Here is a 17,899-nt window from a genome sequence, read left to right on the forward strand (position 1 = left end):
CTGGAAGACTGAAGTGAACTTCTTACTGGCTGAACCAAGCACGTGAAAGATAGGATAGTTGGACCGGTTTAGCGGAGAGACAACAAGGGAGAACAGGACCTCCTTTGGGCATAGGGCATGCCGCCCAACAGAAGTGGGGTCCCCCTCATTTACCTAGCACTATATTTCTGTTATATTTGTGATTTATGACAGTTTTTGTGTGTTTTGTATCAGGACAGCTGTCGACGTCTCTTTTTTCCCTTTGAAGATGTGATTTATGACAGTTTTTGTGTGTTTTGTATCGGGACAGCTGTCGACGTCTCTTTTTTCCCTTTGAAGACTGTATACTAACATTTCATGTGGTGTTTCGGTTGTATCTTGCTCTCCAAGTGGTGATTATATTCATTATCCCCTTCTGCATCCTCCACGTGTCATTCTTGGTCTCCCAGCATCAATGCAGTTGCCCATAATAGTCGCTCATGGTTGTTTTCCTACAGTTTTCCAACAATTCCAGCTGCTATCTTCGCGACAAATGTTGTCCAGACATTTTCCTTCCTATCACTGCCCAGGGCAGCCTTATTTTTGCTATCAGGCAATCTGCATCCCCCATCGCCGTTCCAGCCATCCATCCTCACTGTCCTCGCTGTTACAGCCCTCCCCTTTTGCTTTCGCTGTTATTCCAACCCTAAATACCTGCTGTCACCGCTGCCCCAGACCTCCACCTTGCTATCCCTTGCCACAATCGACTTCCCCCTTGTTGTTGTCACCCAGAACAACCAACCTGCTGTCCTCCGGGCTCTCCCAGCCTCCCTACAGTCATTGATGTCCCCAAACAACGCTCCAAAAGCACCTATTTACTGCAACCGCCACCTCCAACCATTACATCCACCTACCACCCTTCGCAATCCACTTAGCCGACCACCACCATCCCAGAAATGGACCCCAACTTGAGTTTATGAGTCGTGTCTATTGTTTTTTTCTATTTCCGCTTGGGAGATTGTATTTCTCTATTTTGAATTCAACAATAATATTTGATTTTCTGTTGTTTTTAGGTTAACTACGGTATCAAGAAGATTTTTATATAAAAAAGTTTGATGGTAGCTACAATAGTCATTAGTAGTTGCAACTTGCAAGCGAGAGAGATGGCACGACTAGCAGTGTCGAGCGACAAAAACGGTCACTCTATAAATATCAAAGGGCTAAAAGTGATTAGAGAAGCAATTGCACTCTCAAATTTCCCTAAAAGAGGATGAAAAGATCCATCAAAGCTTGTCAACACGGAGACTAAGAATTTCGAAGATGTGCACAAATGATAAGTGGCAGAAGATTTGAAAGCAAGTAGCAGTCAAAGTAAGAATGACAAGTGACACAAAAAAAGCAACGTGCTAGCATTGCAAGTACGTGTTAACAAGCAATATTGGAGTTGGATGTGGGCGAGATGTATTTTTTGAAAATTTTTAACAAGAGGGAGGAAGTTAGGCTTACAAAACAATGAGTGAAACAAGGACTGACATGCAAGGGTTTGCAGAAAAACCTTGGAAATTGATGAGTAGTGGTCTAGTGGAAAAGCTTTTGTGGCAATACTTAGGGCAATCCACGTGCATAACCATCATTATTCTCATGGATAATTTTAATTCAATCAATCATCAATAGTCAATAATGAATACAAACCGCAAATTTTATTTAAATCTAATTAGATGAAGCATTTAAATTCAAGCCTGATGTAATCCAAAAAATACTGAACCTAATAATAATAAATAAATATATTTTATTAAAATTTCAGAAAAAATGAATATTAGCTTACAAAAGATTGGAAAAGGGGTTGGATTCAGCCATAATGTGGCTTATTGACTCCTTGTAATTGGCCTATAAGAAATTGGGATGCTGCAGGCTAATTTAGAATGTTTAGTTGGCCGCATTTCATCATTTATGTTACATTTAATTTTCTAAATTCAGAATGTTTAGTTGGTCGCATTTTACCATTTATGTTGCATTCGCTTTTCCAAATTCACCCATATTTATTTAGCAATTGAAATTAAAGCTCTATGGGTCCTTCGTGAACTTATAATTGTTGTTAATTATTTTTATCATAAGTAGAGTTATCTGAGTTTTGAAAAGAGACTCAGATGTGCTAATACCCAGAAAAATTATTTGAGTAGTTTGATTAATCTTTATGCAAATTACTAATGTTTCAAGAGGTGATCTTATTATTTCATTTTATTTGAATAGCTTTGTCAAGACCCCGTCCGGGGCTTCGAATTTTCCAAGACAAACGGGTTGTTGAATAGTGAAATTGAATTTTTCAATTTCTATTTTATACCGTTATCAATTTCTGATTTAAAGTGTACATGAAAGAGCCGATATGTAAAAGAAACTAAATTAAAATAGTTATAAATTTACATTTGAACAAAATGAAACTTAACAAATCTCTCTCAAACAAGCTTTTTTTGCCATTATGAAAAATCAAAGAACAAATCAATCGACATTAAAGTGAGTACTCTTACTTTTGATTAGTAGTAGCATTTTTGTTTCTTCTTAATCAGTTGTGTTGATAGTTACTGCTACTTATGAATTCATTTGTCAAGTTTCATTCTGATCAAAGGTAAATTCGTAACTGTTTTTATGAATTCATTTGTCAAGTTTCATTCTGATCAAAGCTAAATTTATAACTATTTTTATTTAATTTCTTTTACATAATAACTCTTTCATTTACTCTTTGAATCATAAGATCGTGTAGTAGAAAATAGAAATAGAAAAATATAATTTTCACCGTCCGATCATTCATTCCCGTCTTAGAAAAATTTAAGGCACAAGCCAGGCCATGACAAACTTATTCTAATTTTATATCCAACTAAGCAAAAAAATAGTTTTCGTGTATGCAGCTATCATCCAATAAGCTTCTATCCTTGTTAATTCTTGATTATATCAAATGAGAGGTCATTCTCCACAATTTTTCAATCAAGAAATACTAACTAAAAAAAAGTCAAAATAAATAGAATAAACTGCATTTAATTTGCTCTTTTAGAATGCATTTGGTTTGAAGTTAAAAGTGTGTAAAATATTCTACATGCAAAGGTTTTAAAAATGTTGATGTTTGACTTGAAGCAAAAAGAATACTGAGAAAAATTTTAGTAAATTTCAAAATCACTCCATTTATCATTTGTGGTGTATTCCAAACTCAATCATTCATCGCAAGTTGTCATCATTGCCGCCACTGATAGACACCCAACCCAACCACTTGCCATCATTTATAGTAGCCACTGTCACCATTACCCACTGGCTATCACCGCCAACCATCACTCTCTACGAATGGTCATCAACCATCGTCACAACCACGGCTAAACAACATGTGTTGCCTCTATCATCGGGTTTTTAAATGAATTTATTTTACTTTAAATTAAACACAAAAACTTTATTTTATGCCAAACCAAACAATTTTTACGACATTTCAAATATGTTATATTTCAAATACATTATTTCTTCTGCTCTCCACTACTTTCTCAGCAAAACAAATGGTCCCCCAATCAAGAGTTCTCTCATATTTGAAAAAGTTGATAAGCTATAGGAGATAGTGCTCATGAGAAACGTCAAATTTAAAAAATAAGCCCTCAAAAAGGTTGAAATATCTGGGAGTGTTTTCCACTCACTTCAATCTACCTCAGGAAGAACTCGTGCTTGTCCCAACCATCTGGTAAAATCTCTTCAGAGAACACTAACAAAAGAAGAACCGGCAAGGCAAAAAAGCAATCCCGCATCACACAAAGAAGTGGTGTAGTACATATATGAGAAAATAGTAAAGCTATTGCACTTCTCAAATCGGATTTTACAATGAAAAGATAACGATCAAAAAGAAAAATATTAGCCCAATAGAATCATTAATAGAAGCTACTCGTTACCATCAATAGGCTTCTCCACAAAAGGTTTCCAAAAGCGCTTCCCATGCACTTCAACAAAGTCTTCATGCTCAAAAAAGTAATCCAGCTCTTGGTAGGAAAATTCTCTATTTACAAGAGCATAATTAGGAACAGGGACTCCAAACTCCTCAAGCCGCTTCAAGTAACAAAACTAAGTTTCAAAATTCAGAAACATTTAGAAATTATAAATCAAGAAAGCAGTTTAAATATCCAGAGAAAATGATAATAAACTTCAATCTGAAGTGAAGATATCCCAGGTTAAACACAAAGGAATTCTTTTGAAAACATCAATTCTAAAAGTTGCTAGTTCATGAGATAAAAAAAGTTTATATCACTTACTAATATATAAATAACTCTGCTTAATTTAATCTTGCAACTATTTCATTCAAACAGATCAATGAGATTTCTGGTGGCAGCATTAAATTAACATCATACATTTCAATAACGCAGGTTACAAAACATCATAATATATGGAATTCTATTTTTAATGGAAAAACTAGGGGCCCAAAAAATCCAATAGTCCAAGAAGATTGAGCTACGCGGTCGGCCACTTAACAAGTCAATTTTAGTTCAGAAAACATCAAATGAAGAAATTTTATGGGTCTTGCATCTAGGTGTACGAAATATTGAACCAGATCAGCCCACAAGTTATGATTAGAAAACTTTTTTTTATTAGGCAGTAATTTACTTGAAAACAGCATGAGCAATTCAACGCCTACTGGACATTGATCAAGTCTTTTAATACCACTATCTAAATTTTTAATAGGCTTGTTTGAATGCCAAACCCTTCTCAAACTATTTGATATGTGTAGGACTGTAAATGAACCTATGCACTCAATGAACACCTCAAACTTGACTAGATTAAGACTCGATCATGTTCGTTCAAATTAGTTAATAGACAAGCTTAAACAATTTTTAAAAGCTCGATGCTTAAATGAACTAAACATGAACCCAATCGAACTTGTTCATTTATGTTCACAAACAAATTCGTTTGTTTTTCAACAACTAACTTGTTAAATACTCGATATTAAGTTCGATGATAGCTTGTATCATTTATGATATATTATTTAAATAAAATTTAATTGACTAGAATTTATTTAATAAAATATTTAATAGTAATATACTATTATTTTAATGATATTTCTAGATTAATTATTATTTATATATTTATTTTATTTATCTATAACTATTAATACATTTATTTTATTAAAGTTTAGATGTTAGATGTGAAAATACATAAGACTTATGTGGTATGTATGAAATGGCCCCTAAAATTAACCTTAAACCCCACAAACCTCACTTTCCCTATGGCCCCTCCCAATATCACCTCCCCCAGTTTTACCCAAAACATACGAAACCTTGAGTCGTTAGGGCGTGCAAGCAACAAAGAGATCGAGGCGTGCAGTGATCTCTAAAACTCTAGTCTCTAGTAAATCTTCCATTTTCACTCTGCTTCTAAGTTCTACTTGATTAATCCTAATATTTCTCATCCTTCCTCACACCCCACTTCACGTGTTTCAACATTTTTAAATCGTATAAATTATTTACTATATCCAAGATTTAAGGCAAAGGAGGAGAAATGAGATTTAAGATCCTGTATGGCTTAAATTCGTCACTTTTCTATTCGGACAATATTTATGATTTAAGGCAAAATAGAGGAGAAACGGGATTTATGATTCTTTAAGGCTTTATTTTCTCATTTTTGTTGTTTGGAAGGATATAGGTTAGATCCTGCTTAATTCCTGCTAACAAACAGCCCCTAAATGGGGAATTTAGGGCAAAAAAGACGACAAACAAGATTTAAGTTCATGTAGGTTCTAAAGTTGTCATTTTAGTTGTTTGGTAGGATTTTATTTAAAACATGCTTAAATGTTATACAAATCATTCTACTAAATAGACCCTAAGTGAGGGATTTAGGGCAAAATAGAGGATAAGGAGATTTAAGATACTGTAGGGTTTAAACTTTATAATCAATAAATTAGAGCGGCAATCAAATTTGTAAAATTCTTTATTGAATATTTTATATAAAAATTCATCTACCCGTTTGAATTTTTAGCTCGTTTATTAGCTCATTTAAATACTTGTTTACTTGTCATACACAAATCAAGTTCAAACATTGAAAAATTTAAACTAGTCAAACTTGAACAATATATGAAAACTCGACACAAGCTCAAGCCGAACATGAACAACTTATAATTATACCAAACCAAGTCCGAAGTATGATATACTCGGCTCGATTACAATCCTAGATATGTAAACAGGTCCCAATCATTCAACAACCAGAATTTTTTATCCACTAAAATCTAAAATCAGAAAGTCTTTTCTTTGGGCCCGTTTGGGGCAGCTTAAAAGTGCGGCGGCATTTTTATAAACGTCGCCATATTGTTTGGTTCCAGCTTCTCCCCTACGTTTTAAAAACAGGTGTTTTACTGTTTAGGCTAAACAGTAACAGTGGGCATTTACCTGCGTATCGCGTTCGCATCTTGCCTTTTCCCCCACTACCCTCGCTAGCCCTGGACTGTCGCCCTAGCGATCAAACGCGCAGGCCTCTCGCTATCGAGAAGGTGATTTGTGGTAAAAAAAAATCGTACTCCCTCCCTCCCTCGCCTCCTCTTCTCTCCTCCCTCTCCTCCCCCATTGATCTGTGAGAATGTTGTGGCTTTGCTCTTTGTGATGTTATGGTTCTTTGCATTTTCTGATTACGGTTGGCTCTTTGTGGTGTTCTGGTTTTTTGTGTTTTCAGGTTACGATTGGCTCTTTGTGGTGTTCTGGTTCTTTGCGATTTTTGGTCCAGAACCCTCGATAATATTTTTGTTTTTCTAGCCAATGGATTCAAGGAGATTTTTCAAGTATTTGGTTTAAGCTAGAAACAGTTGGTTTTGCTCTTTTGTGGTTTTTGGTTTAAGCCAGAAACCTTAATTTTACATTTGCTTCTATCTTTTATTTGGTTTAAGCGAGAAAAAGTTGGTTATTTGTGGTTTTCTTGTTGAAGATGGAAAGATGATCTTGATGCTTGTTAATGTGAGATAGGAATTGGGTTGGATTCTTCAACGTTAAAAAGTCTTACATGCTTGTCATTCTACCTTCACTATCATTTAAATAAAAATCAAAAGCAAAAAAAAAAACATATGTTCCTTTGCAAAGTATCAAGTAAACAAGGGCAGAATGGTCATTTATCCAAAATCAGCTGTTTTCCAAACGCACAAACCAAACAGCCAACCAGCTTATTCGAATCAGTTGTTCATCAGCTGATTATCTGGATAAACTGCTTATCAGCATAAGTTGGATAAGCTGCAACTGACCCACACAGACTCTTTGTTTGGTCCATAGCAAACCAAAGTGACCCATAAATTACACTTGACATAGAAGTAAAAGGAAAAAACAAGATTACCAATAACAGACTCTTTGTTTGGTCCCATAGCAAACCAAAGTGACCCATAAATTACACTTAAGACATAGAAGTAAAAGGAAAAAACAAGATTACCAATTAATGTCTGCTTCCGATAGCTGATTTGATTTCAGCTCTAACCTCAAAAATTAACTTACAGCAAATGACAAAGTTTATTTAACAGTTAAATAAGCTTATAACATGCAATAAGATGGATATTTCCGTAAATCATATTACTTTCATCCACACGTTCTCATTATATGCACAAATACTAGTTATAATACGAGGATGAATTACTGCCATTACATCAATCAAATATAGCAAAATAAGTAACCTACAATTACAGCAGTGCTACATAATTACAGGAAACCTGTAGCAGTAACTACATTGGCATGACACAAAGCTCCAAAAGTTATTATCTTATTATTAGGAAATTGGTGTCATCATAAATCCAGCTAATATTACCCCTCCACCAATTGAGGATAGCAATCTAGAAACATCAATTTTCCCAAAAGAAACTGATGATGCTGGTATGCCATGGGCTTTGTAAAGATGTTTGTAAGCTGAAGGTTGTTGAAAATATGATGAAAGGAAACAATATGAATGTTTGAGGCTTCCTTAATCAAATAACAGTCCACTTCAATATATTTGATGTGCTCATGATAATCATGACTAACAAAAAATTGAATAGCACTTGTATTGTCCACATGAGATGCGAGAGACTATCGTGAGAAAAATCACATTTATATAAAAAGTCCATGAAACCAAATAATCTCACAACAAACAGCAAACATTGTCTGATATCTTATCTCAATGGAGGGTTTCAATATATAAGATTGCACCTTATTTTTACATAATATTAATAGAGCATCAAGAAACATGCACAAACCCGCAATAGAACAATAGACCATCAGGTATCAAGGTAACCAATCCAATCAGTATCACTATAAGCCATATAATGAAGCGAAAAACAAGTTGAAAAAAGCAATCCATGATCAGGTGTCCCACCAAGGTATTGAAAAATTTGATCCACAGAAAACGGAATGTAAATGACAAAGGATTAACATGCTAAACAGTGAAAGAAATATTAATTGCCAAATAGTTCGAGTTATCTATCAATAGTTGATAGATAATGGGATTTAAAAGCATGAAGCCCTCCTCACTAAAGTATCCTGTGTTTACTAGTAAAAGTGCGTTGACATGCACATGATTTAGAAAACTATAGGTCCATTAATATTACATTTGAGGGAAGAAATTATTCTCTCTTAATTATCAATTATAATGTTTTATTTCTTTACTTGCTATCAATGATGATTTGGATTTTCCTCTAACTGTAAGAGGGTTAGTCTGAGATGTGTGTATGTGTATTTGTGTGTATATGTTATTTTCCTGATGGAAAAGTAACTTTTTTTTCCTCCTAAAAGTCGCACTGTTATCATAGCTAGGGACCAAACCCAAGATCTTTATGCAACCACCGGAGTCCTTCCTACAACCGCCAGCCAACTTATAGGCCATCCCCAACTCCCTGCTCCCTCTCCCAGCTGGATCACAGCCACCACCCTCTCTGGAATCTTCGCTGCAGGTTTCACTCTCGTAGGCTCCCTCATCTGCTTCCTTCCTTGCAGGCGTTCAATGTCGTAGGCTCCCTCTCCTGCTTCTTTTCCTGCATAAGAGATTTGCCCCATATGCTTTCGCTCTTTCTTCAAGGGGGGTTGCACGCCAGAGACAAGGAATCGTGCAATTTTCTCTACTAGAAATCATCGACCCGATTTTCTCTCTCAGTGGACATCATCATCAGGATCATGCAATTTTCTCTTTCTAATGGAAATGATCGACCCGATTTTCACTCTGCCATAAATCATCATCAGGTATATGCGGTTTGTGTCTCCAATGGAAATCCTCGTCATCAGAAATAGAAGACACTAGTTGTTTTTGTCTCTCAGTGTGCTCTGGGTTGCAATCCCAGCTCTAACGGTAGGCAGCCCATCTTTTTGTTTCTCATGAGAGTCAAGTTATGTTATGGCATTTTCGCTTTGGGCATTCTAACTTCTATTATATTGAAACTTTATATCCACATTTGTTTATTAAAGCATAATTCTTACCGGTGTGAAACTTGCCAACTTGTCAAACATACTCAACAAATATGTCAAAGCCTATAATGTAAACCAACACATCCTTCTCCATGGTTCATAGTGATATTTGGGGGACCTTAAAAAGAAAAATACAAATGGGGCTAGGTGATTAGTCACCTTCATTGATGATCACACAAGAACCATTTAGACATTTCTCATGAAGAAAAAATTTGAAACTGTCAACATATTTGAAAGCTTCCACAATAAGATGCTTGCCCAATTTCAAAGCAAAATTCAAATTCTCAAAACCAATAATACAAAATATTACTACAACTGCACTCTCGGCCCTTATCTATCCAAATATGGCATCATTCATATAAGCTATTGTATCAACACAACCCAACAAAATGGTGTGCCTGAAAGGAGGGACAAACATCTCGAAGTGGCCCATCCAATTTTATCCAATAACAATGTACCCAAACACTTCTAGGGGATGCAACTCTCACATCCACTTATCTCATAAATAGGATGCACAGCAGAGTGCTTGATACGGGAGTTAACACAAATCACAATAACAGAAGCAAATATTATTAAGAAAAAACAACTAGGGTTACAATCAATACTCAAATGGAAATGAAAACACAACAAGGCACCAATATCCAGCTCCAGCCAAGGACTATCCGTGGACGACGGTGACGAGATTTAGTGGCTGGCGGTTGAAAGTAGGGAATAGGTGGTGGCGGGCAGCAAGAAAAAGGAAGGGTCTGAGTGGTTGGTGGCTGGAAACAAAAACCGGTGTTGGTGCTGGTGGGTGGATTCAGGGAAGTAAGGTGGTGGCCGGTGACTGGGAACCAAGGAAAAGAGGTGAGGAGTTGGCAGCTAGAATCAGGTAAAAGGGAACTGGTGTTGGCGGTTGCGCTCAGGGAAGAGGGAAGGTTGCAAGCGGCTGGGAACCAAGGAAGAAAGGTGAAGTTTGGAATCAGCGATTGAAACAGAGAAGCAAGGAATGTGGAGGGAGTTGTGAAGATAATCACCACCTTAAAATGTGATACAACTGAAGCACCACATATCATCGGATACAGCCCTAGCGAGGGAAGACGCCCGAAGGCAGAAGTATGAAACCAGAACAAAACTGAACTCTAAAACAAATAAGCAACAGTTCCCACCCAATGACTTAGCTAGCCAGTTCAGCCTCCCTATTGGACTGGCATCCCGTGTTGAACTAGTTGAGTCGGTTCAACCAAGCCCTCGTGTCAATCTCCCGGGGTTGGGGAAGCTTCGACTTCATTCGTCAATGTTGTTGACTCCTCATAGTATGATGTCAACTCTGTGACATTGAACATAACAGAAACATTGTAGTTCCCCGGCAGGTCAATCTTATAAGCATTGTTATTCAGCTTTCGAGGTATTATGAAAAGTCCATTTGCACTGAACTTGAGTTTTTAGAATGCTTCTATTAAAAATCTTTGTTTTTTCAGTCGGATCCAAACTAAGCCCCCTTCTTGAAAAGCCACCTTTTTTGGACTTGTTAGCCTGTGCTTGGTACTTGCAGTTTTGCTTATTGATTTCCTCTCCAACATCCTAGTGGAGCTTCTGAATCTTGTGCACATGTTCCTTGGCATCCTTACTAATCTCTGATATCGGCAGGAGGGTACCAATTTCAGAGGTGTGAGCAGGTTGCGTCCGTACACAGCCTCAAATGGAGTGTGTCACGTCTTCTGACTCATAGATCTGTTGTTAAAAAACTCGATTTATGCTAAAATCAAATCTAACTACAAGATATTCTTCCCAACAAAGCATCGCAAAAGATTTCTAAGGCTCTTATTCACAACCTCTGCTTAACTGTCCGTCTGTGAATGTGTTGTTGAACTGAATTGAAGCTTAGTGCCTAGTTTTCCTTATAGGGTCCTCCAGAAGTGACTCGAAAACTTGACATTCTTGTCTGGGGTGACGGTCCTGGCTATCCCGTGCAGTATCACAATCTCCTTGAAGTACAAGTCGGCCAAATGCGATGCATCCAGTGTATGGTGGAAGAGTATAACATAAGTCATCTTTAAGAATCGATCCACCACGACCATGACTGAGCCCTTGTCCTATTGTGTCCTTGGAAGACCCACCACAAAATCCATACTAACATCCACCCATGGTGCCTCTGGTACTGGTAATGGGGTGTATAATTCTGCTTTTTATCTTTGAGTTTTGGCTATATGACAAATCCCACATTGGTTGGTGTGTGCTCCACATCTCTAGATTCTCTCACGAGTGCGAGAGTCTTATCTCTGTCAAAATATCATGCAAGTCTTCCACTGTGGCTCTCCCCTATAGTACTGCCCTTTAGGCTTCACCTAACACTGCTCCCAAATTTTACCAAAATCCTCGTCTGTCTCATTTAGCTCCTTCACTACCTCAAATCCTACAACTCACATCTGCACAGAATAATCAGCAAGTGACGACAGTTGAGTGTAAATGCTATGCAGTTATGGCTCCCCGCTTTATGCTTTAGCATGAATTGGAACGAACCTAAGAACTTCACCCAAGATGTGTATCGGTCCTTCAATTTTCTCTGGTTGTTCAAGAATTTCAAGGATTCATGATCTGTGAACAAAGTGAACTCGCCCGTCAGTACGTAGTGTCTCCAGTGCTCAAGAGCTCTCATAATAGCATAAAACTCCTTGTTGTATGTCAAATACTTCCTTCGGAGCTCGTTCAGCTTCTCCTGAAAAAGGTCATGAGGTGACCTCCTTGGCTTAGAATTGTGCATATCTCCATGTCGGGTGCATCACACTCTACCTCGAATAATTGCTTAAAATTTGGTAATGCCAAGAATGGTGCTTAGGTCACTTTCTCCTTCAGTGCGTCGAAACTATTATGAGTTGCATGTGTCCACTGAAATTTCTCTTCCTTCAAAAGCACTGTTAGGGGAGCGGTAATGGTACTGAAGCTCTTGATGAATCGTTTGTAAAATGACGCTAGTCCCAGAAAATGCAATGACTCGATGAAAGACTGTGGTGCGGTCTAGCTCAAAATGGTCTCGAACTTTGTAGGGCCCATCTGAATGTATGTATTATACACGATATAACCCAAAAAAAATACATGAGTTGTCATGAAGTGACACTTTTTTGGATGAGTGCATAGCTTTTCTACTCACAATACCTCAAAAATCATCCTCAGGTGTTGTAAGTGCCCCTCCTCAGATCGTTTGTATACCAGAATATCGTTGAAGTACACCACCACAAATTTCCCAATGTGGGCTCAAAACACTTGATTCATCAACCTCATGAATGTGTTGGGCGCATTAGACAACTCGAAGGGCATAATTGTCCACTCGTATAGCCAATCCCGACTCTTGAAAGCAGTTTTTCACTCGTCCCCTCACCTCATCTGGATCTAGTGGTACCCACTATGCAAATGTACCTTGGAAATGAGAAAGGCTCTGTGCAACTGATCCAAAAGATCGTCCAAGCAAGGTATTGGAAACCGGTACTTGATAGTAATCTTGTTGATGACCCTGCTGTCAATGCACGTCCGCCACGAATCGTCTTTCTTGGGTGCAATCAGGGTGGGGAAAGTGCACGGACTGGTACTCTCTCTGAAGAGCCCTCTCGTGACACGTACTTGTACCTGTTTGGCAAGCCAATTTAGTAACACGGAGATATATGGCAGGTTGAATGTCTCTCACTGGTGATAATCCCTCTGGAAGACTGTCAGTCATCACAACCTGAAAATCACGTAGAAGTGGCTATATCGGTGTTGGTATCTCACTCTTCTCCTCAGTACCCTCTAGCAGTTCCAATGTCATTGCCACTAGAGCATCTCAAACCGACAACATGAAGTACCCTCTAATACCTCTTCTATGTCGCCTATGCCTCTCGCATCCTTGACAGGTAATAGCACAATATATAGTTCATTCTTTTTAAATAAGTATTCTTGAAGCCGTCGTGTTGCGTCTTGCAGTGGAACTGTCATGGCCTCCCAAACAAAATGTGGCACGCTTCCATAGAGACCACGTCACACCACACCTATTCATGTAATTGATCTCCAATCAAAAAATTCAACCAAGCATTGTTTATCCACACGTATCATGTTCCCCCTTTTCAATCAAATAAGGGAATAGAACTGAGAATGTCAACCCCAATTTCTTCACCATCAACGTGGATACTATATTTTCACAGCTCCCACGATCAATAATCAAACTGCAAACTTTGCCCTTCATCGTACACTTGGTTCGTGCCTCGACCATGACTCATCTCTCCTGATCTCTCTCTGTCTCTGTCTGCATGTCTGCAGGACTCTCCGTATGACTAACACCTCTCCCTCTTCACCTTGGAGGTGAAGTTCTTCCTCTGAACTATCATCTGATTCCTCTTCTTCCACATCCTCGACAACGCGCCCTGACTTATGAATGAAAAAACTCGACTCGTGAGACAACTGGAGGTTATGTGTCGTAGTCGTAGCATCTGAAACACCACCTCGACAACGCGCCCTGACTTATGAATGAAACAACTCGACTCGTGAGACAACTAGAGGTTATGTGTCGTAGTCGTAGCATCTGAAACACCTCCAAGAAGACATTATACTAGGCGAGCTATCCTTTTTTGGCTTCTTTTCACTCAAATTTATGTTTTCAATTCTCTATCTTGTCTTACCAACACCTCCAAAGGTACTCTTGTCAGTAGCTGTAGTTGTAGGTGACTACCTAAATGAGGATTGTTGTCTGAATGAGAGTTGTTGTCTGCTCTGATTATGTTATCTTTCCACCTTCAAGGCTAAGGTCCGGACATCCCCCAGTGACCGGTATGGCTATAACTGCACAACATTGCTAATAGCAGGTTTCAGGCCCCCAGGTAAAAGGCTATAGTGTGTTCCTCTGGCTCAACCAACACACACTTTATCTGCAACTGGTAGAATTGCGTCATAAACTCCGCCGATAGGTCTCTCTGCTGCAGGTGGTAGAGTCTCAAAAACATGTTTTGGCGGTAATGAGGTGGAAGGTACCTCATTTCATCTCTTTCCTCATCTTTTCTCACTTGATAATCTTATCACTATCTTCTCTCTTCCTCTATCTCTGCCTCTACCTCTGCAAGTTTTTCCACCACAATGAGGCACACTTCTTTAGCCTGATGGATGTTAATTTAACCCATTTATCCTCTGACACGTCCTTATACTCGAAGATTCGCTCTAAAGATTTCAGCCATTCGATGAAGTCGTCTGGATACATACCTCTATTGAACTCCGGTAGATCCACTTTGATGTCAAAATCCCTGTGTCCTCCATATGCGGTCTCCTCTCTCGGGCATTCTATGATACTAAATTTTGAAGTGTCAGGGCCTATATTCCTTATCACTAACGTCTTCCCTATGAAACGGATTCAAATCTTCATCCATTTCTCCCATTTAACTCTCCAGATCTCGATCGATGGTAATCCCTGCAAGCCTCTATTGAAAATGACTTCTGTTGTATCTCATCTGGGGTAGGGTCCGACATGTAACTCCTTGGTGGCATGGTTAGAATTTGGGATTCGTGGGGGTAAAAAGGGTATTTGGTGATAGAAAAGAAAATTTTTTATTATGTTAGATGCTAAGAAACGCTAGAATACGATTAGAGTTATGTTAGCTCTGATACCAATTGATATCGGAATTAACCTAAACCATAATAACGAAAGCAAATATTATTAAGGAAAAGCAACTAGGGTTACAATCAAGACTCAAACGGGAAAAAAAAAACACACAAGGCACCAATATGATGCTCGAGGCAACGAGGAATATCCGTCGATAGTGGTGACGCCTTAGTGCCTGGCGGCTGAATGCAGGGAATAGGTGGTGGCGAGCGGCAGGAAACAGAGGAGTGGGTGGCTGACGCCTGGAAACAAAGACAGGTGCTAGTGCTAGTGGTTGGATTCAGGAAGAAGGGTAGTGGTCGGTGATTGAGAACTAGGGAAGAGAGGTGAGGGTTGGTTGTTGGAATCTGGGGAAAGGGAACTAGGTGTTGGCGACTGCACTCAGGGAAGAGAGGAAGTGGTCGGCAGCTAGGAACCAGAGAAGAAAGGTGAAGATTGAGGTCGACAGCTAGAACAGGGAAGTGTGGGATGTAGAGAGAGTTTGTACAGATAATCACCATCTCGGAGCAAGAGACAGACGGAGTACCGTCTGTCCTCGGATTCAGCCCTGTCAAGGGAATATACCTTGAAACAAAAATCTGAAATCATAACAGAATTGAAAACAAACAAGCAGTATATATATAATAGTAAATAGAATTGAAAGAGATGAAGGGGTGGTAGTTCCTGCCCAATAGCTTAGTTGGTCGGTCCATCCTCCCTGCTGGACTGACATCCCTTGCTGAACCCGTTGAGCTGGTTCAGCCAAGCCTCCGCATCGGTGCTAAACTTTAACAAACCACTCAAATCTTACCCACAAATTCAATCTATCACCTCTAATATACCACTAAAATTTTTTTATTGCATCGTTTTTGTTTATCTGCATTAATCACATCATACCAAACTTGATGTCAGATCAATCAAATGCATCTTTGTGGGCTACTTTTCAAATAAAAAGAGGTATAAATGCTGCTCTTCAGAAACACAAAAAAAAATTTACAACTCCATGGACGTCGCCTTCTTTGAAAATCAACCATAGTACCTCAATTCTAACATTCATGGAGAGAGTTAGAGAGAGAATCAAATTGGGGTACCATTCAAGAACCTAACGCTTGCCTCCCTCATATCCATGATAAACGCACTATTGTACCCATTATCACAAATATGCCTGAAAATGAGCCCACTACTACCACCAAGAATCAAGAACTCCATGTACACCAAAAAAAAGAAAACCTAGTAAACATGTAAGGGACGATATGCAAAATTAGGAATGCAAAATACCAAAACCAAATCCACACACCCCAAGTATTCAAACAAAGGTTGGGTCAACACATCATGAACATTAAGAGAAAAAAGAAGCACAAAAAAAATCCAATAAAAAAAATGTGACCTATAAAAAATTATCATCCTCTTACATATATGTTATTCAGAATTTGGTTAATGTGTAGGTCCCAAATTAAATCCAAGATGTCTCATCCATTTCTACTTGAAAAAAGGTTGCGGAAGAAGTAATTTTTGTCCTTGAAAAAAAAAGATGCCATGAAAATCTGCAAATTGCATTAAACATAAAAAGTAGTATAAAAAGTACAAAACATGTCCTCCAACATAGTCAAAAGAGGCCCTATCATCTCTAAAGAAGACAAAAAGCTTTGAAGATTCGGGCGCTAAAGAAAAAGAAAAGTTATGTGAAAGAGCCTATTGAGCACAAAAGTGGGCAGCTTTGTTGAGCTCCCGAGGAACAAAACGAAAAGAATGGTACATGGATCATAACATCTTTGCCACCTGAAAAAAGAACTATTGAGTGTGAATGGGTATTCAATGTTAAATACAAAGCAGATGGGAGCATAAAAAGGTTTAAGACTAGACTTGTAGTAAAAGGGTTTACTCAATCCTATGGGATCAATTACCATGAGACATTTGCACCAATGACGAAACTCAACACAATAAGAGCATTATTGTCATTGGTTCTCAACCAGAACTAGCCTTTACATCAGCTAGACATTAAAAAGGCAATTCCTGATGAGAATCTTGAGGAAGAAATGTATATGAAGATACCTTCAGGTTTAAAAAATGACACGAATAATAAGTTGGTGTACAATCTAAGGAAATCATTGCATGGGTTGAAGCAATCTCCCAGAGCTTTGTTTGAAAGGTTCGCCATGACTATTCTTGTTAATGAGTATTATCAGTGTCAGGCTGATCAAACTTTATTTGTGAAATCAAAGAAAGAATGCATGATTGTCATACTTATTGTATATGTAGATAACATTATTCTTACAAACAATGACATAAGAGAATTTGAAATAATCAAAAGAATAATGACCTTTAAGTTAAGATTAAAGATCCTAAGAATGAAAGAATCAAGAACCAAAGGATGCATTGTCACATCTTAGAGAACCTCGATTTATTTAAAACGACATGAATGTTGAAATGTAAACCAACAAATACTCATATGGATCTCAATCAATGAGTATCAAAAGAAGAGAATAACACCCTGATTGAAAAAAGGAGGTATCAAATACTTGTGGGGAAACTTATTTATATGTCAAATACAAGACCTGACATTGTCTTTTATGCGGGCATAGTGAGCCAGCCTATGAACGATCCAAATGAAAATCATTTAGAAGCGGTCTTACAAATCCTAAGGTTGCCTAAAGATGAATCCCATAAGTGTTCAAGAAAATTCAGAACCGTAGCATTGAGATCATTAAAGAAAATTGAGAACCGTAACATCAAAATCTACATTGATGCTAGATGGGCGGGAGAACTAACTGATAGAAGATCTACCATGGGTTATTGTTCATTTGTATGGGGTAACTTGATTACTTGGAAAAGTAAAAAGCAAGTTGTGATGAAAGTTCACATAAAGAACAAAAGCATTATTAAGATGTTTAGTGAAAGTCAATAAGCCATTAGTATTGCAAAGGTTCTGGTACACCAAGATCGAACCAAA

The 17,899-nt window shown here is 38.0% G+C and overlaps 1 protein-coding gene across 6 annotated transcripts in view; it reads right to left on the bottom strand.

Moving 5' to 3' along the window:
* Positions 1-17,899, bottom strand: part of LOC110019613 (inositol hexakisphosphate and diphosphoinositol-pentakisphosphate kinase 2-like) — a 175,557-nt gene that overhangs the window by 135,645 nt on the left and 22,013 nt on the right. For 2 of the 6 annotated variants that reach the window (XM_020717350.1, XM_020717353.1), the window contains exon 6: positions 3,876-4,029. In XM_020717350.1, the coding sequence (XP_020573009.1) occupies positions 3,876-4,029 (154 nt within the window). Of the gene's footprint in view, positions 1-3,875; positions 4,045-17,899 lie in introns of all 6 variants that reach the window. The other 4 variants (XM_020717349.1, XM_020717351.1, XM_020717352.1 and 1 more) reach the window with 3 other exon arrangements.

The sequence above is a fragment of the Phalaenopsis equestris genome, unplaced genomic scaffold (genome assembly GCF_001263595.1).
Source record: "Phalaenopsis equestris unplaced genomic scaffold, ASM126359v1 Scaffold000064, whole genome shotgun sequence".
Lineage (NCBI taxonomy): Eukaryota > Viridiplantae > Streptophyta > Magnoliopsida > Asparagales > Orchidaceae > Phalaenopsis > Phalaenopsis equestris.